At 42.7% G+C, this 16,243-nt stretch overlaps 1 protein-coding gene across 1 annotated transcript; it reads left to right on the forward strand.

The window, feature by feature from the left end:
• Window positions 1-544: 544 nt before the first annotated feature.
• Window positions 545-14,865, forward strand: dnajc11a (DnaJ (Hsp40) homolog, subfamily C, member 11a). Its single transcript, XM_041856374.1, has 16 exons — window positions 545-654; window positions 3,099-3,228; window positions 3,391-3,464; window positions 5,188-5,289; window positions 5,395-5,523; window positions 5,651-5,773; window positions 6,089-6,162; window positions 6,269-6,458; window positions 6,567-6,652; window positions 7,364-7,480; window positions 11,307-11,462; window positions 13,318-13,387; window positions 13,567-13,624; window positions 13,737-13,879; window positions 14,157-14,286; window positions 14,403-14,865. The coding sequence occupies exons 1-16, from the start codon at window positions 583-585 to the stop codon at window positions 14,426-14,428; spliced, it is 1,680 nt and encodes a 559-aa protein (XP_041712308.1). The 5' UTR covers window positions 545-582; the 3' UTR covers window positions 14,429-14,865.
• The last annotated feature ends 1,378 nt before the right edge of the window (window positions 14,866-16,243 follow it).

Raw genomic sequence — 16,243 nt, forward strand, 5'->3', positions numbered from 1 at the left:
ATATTATTTGAAGAGGGTAAGAATAATCATTATGTGTACAATACACTGAATATAGAATCTATTTTAAAGTTCCGTGTGATAAAGTTTACTATCACACGGAATTATGTAATGTGTCATTTAACAACTTTGTAACATTGTAACAAGGGCAGGCTGCGTCGAAGTGTGAGTTTTCATAAATATAACCTGTAAAGCAAGCTGACAGAGTTGTCATGCATTATACATTGTTTACCAAACTATTTAAGCAGTTGCCGATTAGGTTACAGAAATAGCACTAAATGGGGTTTTTGTTGCAATTTTTAACTGAACATCTTCTTAGGCACTCTTTTGTTAGTGAACTCTGGAACATTTAAAAAAAAAGTCAATTTGAGACAAATTATTGATCAAATAGATTTATATAGCCTAACTTGCGCGATGAAACTTTTTTCAAAAATATTTCTGGTGCGCGGTGAACTGGTTTTTGACGCTGTCAAAATGTTTGTAGGCACGCTTGATAAAGACATCCAGTCCACAAGGGGGCAACAGTGACAACAGTGGTGGTGTTGCACAGATACAGACCGGGAGTGGGAATGAAAGGTTGTAAACATGGCGCCGGCCTTGGAAGACGATGAAATTGACAACGATGATTACTATTCTTTACTTAATGTCAGAAGAGAGGTACGGCATGTTTGGATGCTGTTCGGATGTGTTTGTGTGGATATTTTGAGAAGTGATTTCATAGTCGGTTTGATGCACGTTTTCTGGAACAAATTCATGTAGGCGGCGTACCGTTTTACTAGCTAGCTAGCCAGATAGCTAGCTAAGTCAGTTGACCCCCGTTTATGATTGGGCGCGTTCGAGTGGATAACTTTTGTCAAGTCGGTGACCATCGTTGGTCACGCCTTTCAAAGTGTGTTGCATTATGTGGATAAAAATTGTCTGGCTTGCGGCTACATGTCGACTACATGAACTTTACAATAACCATGTGATCAAAGGTCATTACGTTTTTACTGCAGTTGACTGAAAGTTTCTGCAGTTCCCCAACTTCATCCTGCAGCCATCACCTTTGTGGGAGGCTCTTTTGTCAACCAATAATATAATATAATATATAATATGCCATTTAGCAGACGCTTTTATCCAAAGCGACTTACAGTCATGCGTGCATACATTTTAGTGTATGGGTGGTCCCTGGGATCGAACCCACTACCTTGGCGTTACAAGCGCCGTGCTCTACCAGCTGAGCTACAAGAGTGTTTTTGTTTGACTCAAGCAAAGACGTGACAAACAGGAAACAACTTTGCTGCGATTCATGTATACAGTGGATATGTACAAATGAATGTGATATTAGAGGCTCTCTCTCACCAATTTAGTGTACAATGTCAAATCAAATTTTATTTGCCACATGCACCGAATACAACAGGTGTAGACCTTACAGTGAAGTGCTCACTTACAAGCCCTTAACCAACAATGCAGTTTTAAGAAAAGAGAGAAAAAAAGTGTTATACACATTTCTGGTTGTGTGTCATATGGGGGCTGTTTATTTCAGCATTATAAAGAAACTTTTATAAACAATGCCAACACTGCCATGTTGCACTGAGCCTTGCTGTTGGAAAACCACATCAGTGTCCGACTTTCGGCTGTCACCGATGCACCTCCCCGACTTCACTCCTCGACTTTCGTCTACAGTCGGTTGCTTTAGGCTTAACACTCGGAACAAGCCCATTGATTTCAGACTGTTGGATAAAATGTGGCTAACCTAATGGACGTTAGCTGGCAATATTGACAAGGACAGCATCCCTGACTTTTGTCCATGCCATGGTAGAATAGATGGATGGTATGGTCACTTTTTTTCTCTCATCAATTCTTTGTCTTCTATGCAGATATTGGTTGTGTTCGAGAGCATCAAGTGTAAACTAATAACTGTATTTATGAATGGACAAAGCCATCGATCACATCACACCATTCATTCCTATGTGAAGACTCAATAGCGCATTGAAGGCAAATTAAGTCAGTTAAGATGGTGTCTCATGGAGACATAGCATGCGTAGTTTGAGCTACTCTATCCAGGACCTCCATACCAGGCGGTGTCAGAGGAAGGCCCTAAAAATTATCAAAGGCTCCAGCCACCCTAGTCATAGACTGTTCTCTCTGCTACCGCATGGCAAGCGGTACCGGAGCGCCAAGTCTAGGTCCAAAAGGCTTCTTAACAGCTTCTACCCCCAAGCCATAAGACTCCTGAACAGCTAATCATGGCTACCCAGACTATTTGCATTGCCCCCCCACCCCAACCCCCTCATTTACGCTGCTGCTACTCTGTTTATTATTTATGCATAGTCACTTTAACTCTACCCACATGTACATATTACCTCAATTACCTAGACTAACCGGTGCCCCCGCACATTGACTCTGTAACAGTACCCCCTGTATATAGCCTCCCTACTGTTATTTTATTTTACTGCTGCTCTTTCATTATTTTTATTATTGTTTATTATTTTAATTTTTTACTTATCTATTTTAATTTTCTTAAAAATTGCATTGTTGGTTAAGGGCTTGTAAGTAAGCATTTCACTGTAATGTCTACACCTGTTGTATTCGGCGCATGTGGCAAATACAATTTGATTTGATTTGACATTGCAGGCTAGCTTGGTGCTGCCCCCTTTCATTGAGTAACTCAAGTTGAAGGCTGACCAAGGTACTGCAGGCTGCCATTAGCAATTAAATTATTCTTAACTTTTGTTTGCGATTTAAAAATTATCGGTTCAAAGACATCTGGTGTATTAGACTCAATTATTAGTACCATGATTGTCTTCAAATTTTTATTTTATTTACGTAAAGATTGACAACGAACATTGGCATTTTTTCATTCACTATAATGGGGGATACTGTTTTCTGCAAACAATGCCTGCAGTATCGCAGTCAGCTTTGAATTCCCGTGGCTTCAATGAAAGGGGGCAGTCGTTCTCCCCTGGGGTAATGGTTGTAAAATCGGTTGTAAAATGGCTAGCTAGTTAGCGAAACCTTTGTTGTAAAGATGTATTTGTCTACTTGGAATCATATTAACTAGCTAGTACTTTTTCACAAGGATGTTAAAGTTCTCATGTTTTCTTCTGTTAATCTATTAGGCAACACAGGAGGAACTGAAGGGATCATACAGGCGACTGTGCATGCTCTACCACCCAGACAAGCACAGAGACCCTGAATTGAAAAGGCAGGCGGAACAGCTCTTTAACCTAGTGCATCAAGCTTATGAGGGTAAGAAGAATCCTAGACTGTGACTTCATGCCATTTACGATCATGGCTTTGCTCTGTTTCAGCTGAACATTTAGCTCAACTTGCTCGTTGTTGTCTCTGCTTAGGATTGTATGTATCTGAACCTTTCATTGAAACTGATCAGTTGCATGTATCTCCTTGTAGTCCTTAGTGACCCACAGTCACGAGCTATCTATGACATCTATGGCAAGAGAGGATTGGATGTTGAAGGATGGGAGGTAAGTACAGCATTTTCTTTTGGGCTTGCATTTATAACATACATAGTTACTGTGGATGGAAGAAGTACTAAACTCAGCAAAAAAATAAACGTCCCTTTTTCAGGACCCTGTCTTTCAAAGGTAATTCGTAAAAATCCAAATAACTTCACAGATCTTCATTGTAAAGGGTTTAAACACTGTTTCCCATGCTTGTTCAATGAACCATAAACAATTAATGAACATGCACCTGTGGAACGGTCCTTAAGACACTAACAGCTTACAGACGGTAGACAATTAAGGTCACAGCCTTTCTACTGACTCTGAAAAATACAAAAATAAAGATGCCCAGGGTTCCTGCTCATCTGCGTGAACGTGCCTTAGGCATGCTGCAAGGAGGCATGAGGACTACAGATGTGGCCAGGGCAATAAATTGCAATGTCCGTAATGTGAGACGCCTAAGACAGCGCTACAGGGAGACAGGACGGACAGCTGATCGTCCTTGCAGTGGCAGACCACGTGTAACAACACCTGCACAGGATCGGTACATCCGAACTTCACACCTGCGGGACAGGTACAGGATGGCAACAACAACTGCCCGAGTTACACCAGGAACGCACAATCCCTCCATCAGTGCTCAGACTGTCCGCAATAGGCTGAGAGAGGCTGGACTGACTTGTAGGCATGTTGTAAGGCAAGTCCTCACCAGACATCACCGGCAACAATGTTGCCTATGGGCACAAACCCACCTCGCTGGACCAGACAGGACTGGCAAAAAGTGCTCTTCACTGACGAGTCGCGGTTTTGTCTCACCAGGGGTGATGGTCGGATTTGCGTTTATCGTCGAAGGAATGAGCGTTACACAGAGGCCTGTACTCTGGAGCGGGATCGATTTGGAGGTGGAGGGTCCGTCATGGTCTGGGGCGGTGTGTCATCGGACTGAGCTTGTTGTCATTGCAGGCAATCTCAACGTTGTGCGTTACAGGGAAGACATCCTCCTCCCTCATGTGGTACCCTTCCTGCAGGCTCAGCCTGACATGACCCTCCAGCATGACAATGCCACCAGCCATACTGCTCGTTCTGTGTGTGATTTCCTGTTCTGCCATGGCCAGCGAAGAGCCCAGATCTCAATCCCATTGAGCACGTCTGGGACCTGTTGGATCGGAGGGTGAGGGCTAGGGCCATTCCCACCAGAAATGTCTGGGAACTTGCAGGTGCCTTGGTGGAAGAGTGGGGTAACATCGTGGTCCTCTGTAGCTCAGCTGGTAGAGCACGGCGCTTGTAACGCCAAGGTAGTGGGTTCGATCCCCGGGACCACCCATACACAAAAAAATGTATGCACGCATGACTGTAAGTCGCTTTGGATAAAAGCGTCTGCTAAAGGGCATATTATTATTATTATTTATCTTACAGCAAGAACTGGCAAATCTGGTGCAGTCCATGAGGAGGAGATGCACTGCAGTACTTAATGCCGCTGGTGGCCACACCAGATACTGACTGTTACTTTTGATTTTGACCCCCCCTTTGTTCAGGGACACATTATTTAATTTCTGTTAGTCACATGTCTGTGGAACTTGTTCAGTTTATGTCTCAGTTGTTGAATCTTGTTATGTTCATACAAATATTTACACATGTTAGGTTTGCTGAAAATAAATGCAGTTGACAGTGAGAGGACGTTTTCATTGTCAAGCTAATGAGTGTCGCTGATCATCAGGCAGAAATGGCTCAAATGTTCTACTGATTCCAGGTGGTGGAGAGAAAAAGAACACCAGTAGAGATCCGAGAGGAGTTTGAGCGTCTGCAGAGAGAGAGGGAGGAGAGACGGCTACAGCAGAGGACCAATCCCAAGGTCTAATGTTTATTAGTGTGTGTGTGTCTGTGATGTATTAGTGACTGTAGGACTGAAACCCTGCTGTTGCATGATCATTTATTGATGTGACTGTGTCTCATTCAGGGGATGATCAGTGTGGGTGTTGATGCCACTGACCTCTTTGATCGCTATGAGGAGGATTACGAGGATGTGCCTGGAGGGGGCTTCCCACATGTTGAGATCAACAAGATGCACATATCGCAATCCATAGAGGTAATAGAAAAGCTAGAAATGGGTTTGAAAAAGGCACAGTTCTTAAAATATGTGTATGGGTAAAAGTATGGCTTACAGACCACCACATTGGAAAACCAGGTGTATTGTTATTTGTTATGTATTGCAGGCTCCCCTCACCACCTCAGACACAGCTGTTCTCTCTGGCTCCCTCTCAACCCACAACGGAAACGGAGGAGGAAACATTAACCTGGCACTGCGGAGAGTCACCTCTGCTAAGGGCTGGGGGGAGGTCAGGAACCACTCAATCATTTACAGTTTCTACCTACATATACACATACACACACTCACATAGAAAACGTATGCACACACTGAATACTAGCACACACCTACAATACATGCAAACAAACAATTATCACATTTGTGTTCTATTTTACAGAGTAGCCCAATGTGAGATTTCTATTTTACAGAGTAGCCCAATGTGAAAGTTCTATTTTACACTGAGTAGCCCAATGTGAGATTTCTATTTTACACTGAGTAGTCCAATGTGAGAGTTCTATTTTACACTGAGTAGCCCAATGTGAGAGGTTATTTGTTTACCCACCAGGTGGAGTTTGGGGCAGGAGACACACACGGGCCTCTCTTAGGTATGAAGATATTCCGCAACCTCACAGCTCGCTGGTAAGTCAAAATTCCAGAACATTAGAAATCTGTAAAGCAGCATCCCATTGTGTTTGGGCGATAGTTGAATCAGAAAAGACGTAGAATGACTGTTGTTTTTCTCCAGCTTTGTGACTGCTCAGTGTGGACTCCATTTCTCGTCCCGGGGCGTGCGGCCTAGTTGCACCACGATGCTGGCTCGGCACCTGGACAAGAACACCATGGGGTACCTGCAGTGGCGCTGGGGCACCCAGTCCTCCATGAACACCAGCATCGTCAGGGACACCAAGACCAGTCACTTCACCTTCGCCATGCAGGTCAGCACAGCATAAGATAATTATATATTGTAGTATAAGAAGGGACTGCTGTCTATTGCAGATGTATTCTCTATTTCCTTTCCTAACTGTATTTGTTGGCCCTCACAGCTTGGGATCCCTCACTCCTTCATGATGATGAGCTACCAGTACAAGTTCCAGGACGATGACCAGACCAAAGTCAAGGGCTCAATCAAGTATGTCCACTTTATGATAAGATTTGAACATTTGGGCCTCCCGAGTGGCACAGCGATCTAAGGCACTGCATCGCAGTGCTTGAGGCGTCACTACAGACCCGGGTTTGATCCCAGGCTGTGTCACAACCGGCCGTGACCAGGAGTCCCATAGGGCAGCACACAATTGGCCCAGCGTCGTCCGGGTTTGGGGAGGGTTTGGCCGGGGGGGCTGTAAGTAAGCATTTCTCTGTAATGTCTGCACTTGTTGTATTCGGCGCATGTGACCAATAAAATTTGATTTGATTTGATTTGATTTACTTGGCTCATTGCGTTCTAGCGACTCCTTGTGGCGGGCCGGGTGCCTGCAGGCTGGCTTCAGTCTTCAGTTGAACAGTGTTTCCTCCAACACATTGGTGCAGCTGGCTTCTGGGTTAAGCGGGCGGGTGTTAAGAAGCGCGGTTTGGTGGGTCATGTTTTGGAGGACGCATGACTCGACCTTCGCCTCTCCCGAGCCCGTTGGGGAGTTGCAGCGATGAGACAAGATTGTACTTGGATCGCAATTGGATATCACGAAATTGGGGAGAAAAAAAATGAATAAAGATTTGAACATTTATTTGTTTTAATAAATGGAGGCCATTGAATCTTAGAACTGAAACCTTTATTATAAATCATCAGGTAAGTTCACAGACAATATAGGAAGACTTGCTGACTGTCTCTGTCATTGTCTTGTAGAGCTGGCTTTTTTGGGACAGTGGTGGAGTATGGTGCAGAAAGAAAGATCAGTCGGCACAGTGTCTTGGGGGCGACCGTCAGTGTAGGAGTACCTCAGGGCGTCTCCCTAAAGATAAAGTAAGTATGGCTCAGTTCTTCTTAACCAAACTACATCAGTACAGTAGTTGTTGGCATAAGGCATTTGGGTTATTCTTGAATTGTGGTGGCATTTTAAAAATGTACATGTATTTTGTACATCTTCTAAATCAACTAATATGGTAGCTTAATTAATGACTTAAAATATTTTTTACCATTATCATAACATTGTGCCATCAGTAGGAGTAGTAACACCAATGACACATTTTAGGTCATTGAGGATTTTCTTTAATGGAGGCCACAGATTCTCAAAGCTACGGTCATTAACACTTTACAAATATTTACTGAAGTGATATGATTTATAATTTTTGCTCACAATTTAATTTCCCTTAATATAAATTGAGTAAAACCAATGACATGTTGTATTTAAACACACCAAATTATCAATGGAATCCTAAATTTGACATACTAAAAGGGTGTGATTAGCTAATAATTTTCTTTAAAATATACCCCTCCCCGATAAGTTTGCCACTGGAGGGAATGCTCAAGGTCCTTGTATATCTTTGTAATGAGGCATTTTTAAGGCGATAACACCAATGACAAAACTTGGACACATATTATAGTAAAAAATATATATTTTAGTTATTTGTCTATACAATATATTAAATACTTTTGTTTACTTTCTAGCATTCAAAATAATACACTGCTCAAAAAAATAAAGGGAACACTAAAATAACACATCCTAGATCTGAATGAATTAAATAATCTTATTAAATACTTTTTTCTTTACATAGTTGAATGTGCTGACAACAAAATCACACAAAAATGATCAATGGAAATCAAATTTATCAACCCATGGAGGTCTGGATTTGGAATCACACTCAAAATTAAAGTGGAAAACCACACTACAGGCTGATCCAACTTTGATGTAATGTCCTTAAAACAAGTCAAAATTAGGCTCAGTAGTGTGTGTGGCCTCCACGTGCCTGTATGACCTCCCTACAACGCCTGGGCATGCTCCTGATGAGGTGGCGGATGGTCTCCTGAGGGATCTTCTCCCAGACCTGGACTAAAGCATCCGCCAACTCCTGGACAGTCTGTGGTGCAACGTGGCGTTGGTGGATGGAGCGAGACATGATGTCCCAGATGTGCTCAATTGGATTCAGGTCTGGGGAACGGGCGGACCAGTCCATAGCATCAATGCCTTTCTCTTGCAGGAACTGCTGACACACTCCAGCCACATGAGGTCTAGCATTGTCTTGCATTAGGAGGAACCCAGGGCCAACCGCACCAGCATATGGTCTCACAAGGTGTCTGAGGATCTCATCTCGGTACCTAATGGCAGTCAGGCTACCTCTGGCGAGCACATGGAGGGCTGTGCGGCCCCCCAAAGAAATGCCACCCCACACCATGACTGACCCACCGCCAAACCGGTCATGCTGGAGGATGTTGCAGGCAGCAGAACGTTCTCCATGGCGTCTCCAGACTCTGTCACGTCTGTCACGTGCTCAGTGTGAACCTGCTTTCATCTGTGAAGAGCACAGGGCGCCAGTGGCGAATTTGCCAATCTTGGTGTTCTCTGGCAAATGCCAAACGTCCTGCACGGTGTTGGGCTGTAAGCACAACCCCCACCTGTGGACGTCGGGCCCTCATACCACCCTCATGGAGTCTGTTTCTGACCGTTTGAGCAGACACATGCACATTTGTGGCCTGCTGGAGGTCATTTTGCAGGGCTCTGGCAGTGCTCCTCCTGCTCCTCCTTGCACAAAGGCGGAGGTAGCGGTCCTGCTGCTGGGTTGTTGCCCTCCTACGGCCTCCTCCACATCTCCTGATGTACTGGCCTGTCTCCTGGTAGCGCCTCCATGCTCTGGACACTACGCTGACAGACACAGCAAACCTTCTTGCCACAGCTCGCATTGATGTGCCATCCTGGATGAGCTGCACTACCTGAGCCACTTGTGTGGGTTGTAGACTCCGTCTCATGCTACCACTAGAGTGAAAGCACCGCCAGCATTCAAAAGTGACCAAAACATCAGCCAGGAAGCATAGGAACTGAGAAGTGGTCTGTGGTCACCACCTGCAGAACCACTCCTTTATTGGGGGTGTCTTGTAATTGCCTATAATTTCCACCTGTTGTCTATTCCATTTGCACAACAGCATGTGAAATGTATTGTCAATCAGTGTTGCTTCCTAAGTGGACATTTTGATTTCACAGAAGTGTGATTGACTTGGAGTTACATTGTGTTGTTTAAGTGTTCCCTTAATTTTTTTGAGCAGTGTAGATATCTCTAAATCCCCAAAACATGTCACTACTGGGCAATTCCACGGTAACGGAGTGAGGCACAAACCGTCATTCTGTTACCAAACCTTGCATCTGCTCTGTTTTTGAAGTAAACGTGTTTTTGTAAAATGTTCAGTGGAAATTGTTAAAAGTAGTCCATGGTTTGCTTAACTTTGCAATAATTGTTTTTTGTTTGACATACATTTTAAAGTGAAAAATCTGAGTCTCAGCATCACTCATCACTACTGGGAGAGACGGACCAATTAGCTTGCCCTAAGTACTTAAAGGTAGTCAGCGATATGAGGTCGCACGAGCAGCACCGCTGATATGGCGAATGAGAGAGATACAACACTTCGCTCTCACACAGTCACACACAGTATCTGTGCATGTACACAGGTTCGCTTTATGCTCTTACAACGTGGTAGCCAATGGACCAAAACAGCGAAGAAATTTAGCCTCGCACTCCAACGCTGTTAGTTGTTGCAGAAATTGACCCACACTGCTATTTACTTTGTGCATCTACGTCATATCGCTGCTTCTACCTTTAAAACAATGTATAAATGTAACGTTTTGCAGTATAAAGGACTTGCATTATGTTTAATCATTGATAAATAGTTCAATATGAACCATTTGTCATTTTTAAGTGTTTTTCATGGTCATGGTTGCAAACGCGAGGGACGCAAATGCCCAATTCAGGAATGACCCATTTGTTCAGAATACGTGTCTGCTAAATTACATGTTTTCTATTGATTTCTGTTGGAACTGATCAGCCATTAGTGAAGTTTTCATCAATTTGTCAAAAGATTTTCAAGTGAATATTCTAATTCTAATCGACCTGCTGCTTCGTGTTTCCATCAAACTGGCTTCTTGCTAAATAAATTATGTGCGTAATGAATTAGTGCACATAAAAGCTCTTTGTTGTATAACCTTTCATTTACCAAATAAAAAACACAAGTGCTACAGTATGTTTCCATCCCATCCCAACTCTGTCAATGATTTTGGAACAAAAAGTCTGTGATAAACTGCAAATATGTCCGCTCTGGTCTTGGCACGTGCACTCTAGGAACAGCTCGCAGATACACTGCGATTATGGATAAGAGTGAGATTTTTATTTGTCAATTGGCAGCCAAGCAGCGATCATCATGTCACTAGCATACAAATGAAGACCCTCCATATTTATCGGAAAGGAGCATCAAGCTCATCACCGTGCACTTTCACCACCCTGTGAAGTTCATCATAACTTCATTAATCGGTAGCCCAATAAACGGTGTATTTTTTGCCAGGTCGTAGTGGGAGGACCACACAACATCATAGCGTGACTGCAAGTTTACTGCAACATGATGGTTATTCTATCAACAAATGTGCCAAAAAAACTTTTTCACTGCCATTTGTCGCATGATTTATATCACCAACAAAAAAGCTATCCACATCTGTCTTTCGTGTTTTGTTCTGTCGACATTTGGAACATTTACCGGAAATTATACCGGCATCAGGCCTGTCGTCAGTTTTTTATCCGACAGGTACTTTCCTCACATAAAAATGGTTAGATGGAAACTTGGTTATTGATGATGCATCTTATTTGTACAGGCTGAACCGAGCCAGCCAGACATATTTCTTCCCCATCCATCTGACTGACCAGCTCCTGCCCAGTGCAGTGTTCTACGCCACGGTTGGACCACTCGTCTTCTACCTCGCTATTCAGAGACTCGTCATCAGGCCCTACGTGCGCGCCCAGAAGGAACAGTAAGACTGCCCACTTATCTACAGTTCATGTTAAAGTCTGTGTCACTGACAGCATTTCAATTGCTCATTGTGTGATGGCCTTACAGCTTCCTAGCTTGGCTTTACTAATGTAAGTAGTAGTAAACAAATTGTGTGTGCAATGCAATCTTGGGAAGCTCTCCTAATTAGGTTAATAGTTGCCATAGCGCCCTGGTAGCAGCATAGACAGAGCTCCTGTACATTTTTACATATTTAGTTATTTTAAAGTGTGTTTTTTTTCTCTATTGTTTGTGGAACCAAGGTTTTTGTTTTTGATAACCATTTGTTTTTATTGCATACAGTACCAGTCTAAAGTTTGGAGACACCTACTCATTCAAGGGTTTTCTTTATTTTTACTATTTTCTACATTGTAGAATAATAGTGAAGACATCAAAACTATGAAATAACGCATATGGATTCATGTAGTAAGCAAAAAAGTGTTAAACAAATAAAAATATATTTTATATTTGAGATTCTTCAAATAGCCACCCTTTGCCTTGATGACAGCTTTGCACACTCTTGGCATTCTCTCAACCAGATTCACCTGGAATGCTTTTCCCACATATGCTGAGCACTTGTTGGCTGCTTTTCCTTCACTCTGCGGGTCCGACTCATCCCAAACCATCTCAATTGGGTGGAGATTGGGGATTGTGGAGGCCAGGTCATCTGATGCAGCACACCATCACTCTCCTTCTTGATAAAATAGCCCTTACACAGCCTGGAGGTGTGTTGGGTCATTGTCCTGTTGAAAAACAAATGATAGTCCCACTAAGCCCAAACCAGATGGGATGGCGTATCACTGCAGAATGCTGTGGAAGCCATGCTGGTTAAGTGTGCCTTGAATTCTAAATAAATCACAGACAGTGTCACCAGCAAAGCACCCCCACACCATAACACCTCCTCCTCCATGCTTTACGGTGGGAACTACATATGCAGAGATCATCCGTTCACCCACACCGCGTCTCACAAAGACACGGCGGTTGGAACCAAAAATTTGGACTCCAGACCAAAGGACAAATTTCCACCGGTCTAATGTCCATTGCTCGCGTGTCTTGGCCCAAGCAGGTCTCTTCTTCTTATTGGTGTCCTTTAGTAGTGGTTTCATCATAATGCTTGATGATTTTTGCGACTGCACTTGAAGAAACTTTCAAAGTTCTTGACATTTTCTGTATTGACTGACCTTCATGTCTTAAAGTAATGATGGACTGTTGTTTCTATTTGCATATTTGAGCTGTTCTTGCCATAATATGGACTTGGTGTTTTACCAAATAGGGCTATCTTCTTGTCACAACACAATTGATTGGCTCAAATGCATTAAGAAGGAAAGAAATTCCACAAATTAACTTTTTAGAAGGCACACCTGTTAATTGAAAAGCATTCCAGGTGACTACCTCATGGAGCTGGTTGAGAGAATGCCAAGAGTGTGCAAAGCTGTCATCAAGGCAAAGGGTGGCTATTTGAAGAATCTCAAATTTAAAATATATTTTGATTTGTTTAACACTCGTAGAGAGGACGACTGGATACTATTCTAAACTGTGTGGTGAGCTTTCAAGCGCCCAGTGGGTGCTTCACAGAGCAGAAGAGGAGAAGTCCAGTGGCTATATGTCTCAGGCTGGTTCCCGGACTTGCCCTCACCAAGACTCCCATTTACCATCCTCTGACCAGTTCCCTCCTGTCAAGCAATGAGCTGACCCTCTCCATCTGCAGAGGATGCAGCATTCATATTGCTTGTTTGTTTTTTGCTTATGAAGCGCTTTGAGATTCCTATTATGAAAAGTGCTGTAGAAGTTCAATAAATGTATTATTAATTAATCCATTATGCCTCTCCACTGTATAGGGACCTGGAGAAGCACCGGGAGAGTTCAGCCTCGGACATTGCTAGGAAGAGGCAGGAGGCAGAGTCTGCTGTGAGTGCACTATGTCTCCTTATAAACAATGTCTCCTCATAGAAATACATAATGTATATCGGCATCAAGCAAACACACATTTCTTACAGTATGATAAAAACACTAGGACTAGATGCTCTATTGGTCTCTTTTTTGTGAATGTTAGCAGCTTGATCTGACATCTCTCTTTCCTTCTGAAGGTTTTGCTAATGCAGGAATCTGTGCGCAGGATCATTGAAACTGAGGAATCTAGAATGGGTAAATGGGCTTCTGTCAGCACCAGAAGTGATCAGTATAAGAACACATTAAATAAGCTATAAAACTAGTTGATTGAATCAACATGCTGACAGGATGTTGTTTCCTGGATCAGGTCTCATCATCCTTAACGCCTGGTATGGCAAGTTTGTGACGGACAACAGTCGGAAGCATGAGAGGGCAAAGGTCATCGATGTGACTGTTCCGCTGCAGTGCCTGGTGAAGGACTCCAAGCTCATCCTCACAGAGGCCACAAAGGTATACAGCCATAGTTACTAGACTAACTATCATAACTTAGTTGCCCTGAGTTCCCTTTCCTTTGGAATTACTGAATGCAAAATATCAGTATTAGAGTAATTTTGGTCCATTCAAATTTTCGGAGTATTATACATGGTACAGTACATGGTACTGATAATGTTAATGCAATTTTTGGTTACAGAAACACACCATGAAACTATAAACTGCCTTAGGCGTAATAAGTAGGGTTGACTGGTCTGTGATGATGACTGATGTTGTTATTGTGTTGTCCTCCCAGTCAGGACTACCTGGGTTCTATGACCCCTGTGTGGGGGAGGAGAAGAGTCTGAAGGTCCTGTATCAGTTCCGGGGAGTGATGCATCAAGTCCTCTCTCCCGAAGGGGAAGCACTCAGGATACCAAAACAATGTAGGTAGCCTTACCAATATGTCTGCTCAACTACATGAGTTACATTTCTTAAAACACATACTGTAATTGTGTTCAACAGTATTCAATTGCTGTTTTTTTCTCTTTCCCTCATGTAGCTCACAGGATTGATGCCGAAACATAGGAACCTCTTCTGGACATGACACAACGTTAAACTGATAGTTTGACAATGGATGGACAGACTTGTATTGTAGACACCGATTTACCCCTTGTGTCCTAAAAGAAAGGCATGCATATCCCCTCTCTTTATGTTGTCCATCTAATTATGCAGAGGAGGAGAAATGGCAGAAACTTACTCAGTAGGGGGTTGCCCTTTTGAATGAAATTCAGTCTAAAGTCACTCTCAAAATGGGATGGTCGTAATCTCGTTTTCCTCAGCCTATAGTCTATGAATCTTTAAAGGACTCCCCTTTCAGGTATGGCTCGTAATGGATGACTCAGTACTGTACAGACACTGCAGTGCCTATGTGACCCTCTTGAAGGTATGAATGCACCATATTATTAAAATCTATCTTTTCCAAGCTGCAATAGCCCATTTTGGAAATTGAGCTGGAAACAATATTTTGTCACATTATTTTTTGTACAACATACACATTAGTCAAAAGATTAACCCAAAGTTGATTGGAAGTGTACCCCACCTTCTGTATGGTTTGCACTGTCAGAGATCAATGGATCTACTGACATGATTGCCCAATAAGGCTATGTCATCTGGGTGTCCTGTGCCTGACAGGTCAGTGAATAGTACAAGGCTGACTATCTCCCTTCTCATGCAGTATAAAATCACACTCAGATAACATTACATACTGTACTTAAAGTACAGAAAAAACTGGCATGAGATGTAGGCCTATATTCAGTTATGTAACTTGAGTGGTTTATTCTTGACATTTACATCTAATACATTTACATTTTAGTCATTTAGCTGACGCTCTTATCCAGAGCGACTTACAGTTAGTGAGTGCATACATTATTGTATGTACACTTTAGTTCAAGTTCTAGGGAAACTTGTCAGATGGGAATGTATTAGAAAACAAATGTGTTCATTAAATGGCATTTTATATACACTACCAGTCAAAAGTTTGGACACCTACTCATTCAAGAGTTTCTTTATTTGTACTATTTTCTACATTGTAGAATAATAGTGAAGACATCAAAACTATGAAATAACACATATGGAATCATGTAGTAACCAAGAAAGTGTTAAACAAATCAACATATTTGAGATTCTTCAAATAGCCACCCTTTGCCTTGATGACAGCTTTGCACACTCTTGGCATTCTCTCAACCAGCTTCATGAGGTAGTCACCTGGAATGCATTTCAATTAACAGGTGTGCCTTCTCAAAAGATAATTTGTGGAATTTCTTTCCTTAATGCGTTTGAGCCAATCAGTTGTGCTGTGACAAGGTAGGGGGGGTATACAGAAGATAGCCCTATTTGGTAAAAGACCAAGTCCATATTATGGCAAGAACAGCTCAAATAAGCAAATAGAAACGACAGTCCATCATTACTTTAAGACATGAAGGTCAGGCAATACGGAAAATGTCAAGAACTTTGAACGTTTCTTAAAGTGCAGTCGTAAAAACCATCAAGCGCTATGATGAAACTGGCTCTCATGAGGACTGCCACAGGAATGGAAGACCCAGAGTTACCTCTGCTGCAGAGGATAAGTTCATTAGAGTTACCAGCCTCAGAAATTGCAGCCCAAATAAATGCTTCAGAGTTCAAGTCACAGACACATCTCAACATCAACTGTTCAGAGGGGACTGTGTGAATCAGGCCTTCATGGTCAAATTGCTGCGAAGAAACCACTACTAAAGGACACCAATAAGAAGAAGATACCTGCTTGGGCCAAGAAACACGAGCAATGGACATTAGACCAGTGGAAATGTGTCCTTTGGTCTGGAGTACAAATGTTTGGTTCCAACCGCTGTGTCTTTGTGA

This window comes from Coregonus clupeaformis, chromosome 30, assembly GCF_020615455.1.
Source record: "Coregonus clupeaformis isolate EN_2021a chromosome 30, ASM2061545v1, whole genome shotgun sequence".
Classification (NCBI taxonomy): Eukaryota; Metazoa; Chordata; class Actinopteri; order Salmoniformes; family Salmonidae; genus Coregonus; species Coregonus clupeaformis.

Excerpts from the sequence above, each read along its gene's own strand:
- dnajc11a (XM_041856374.1), top strand. The coding sequence starts at position 583 with ATGGCGCCGGCCTTGGAAGACGATGAAATTGACAACGATGATTACTAT. Across the intron at positions 6,163-6,268 it reads CGCAACCTCACAGCTCGCTG|CTTTGTGACTGCTCAGTGTG; the intron begins GTAAGTCAAAAT and ends GTTTTTCTCCAG. Across the intron at positions 7,481-11,306 it reads GGCGTCTCCCTAAAGATAAA|GCTGAACCGAGCCAGCCAGA; the intron begins GTAAGTATGGCT and ends TTATTTGTACAG.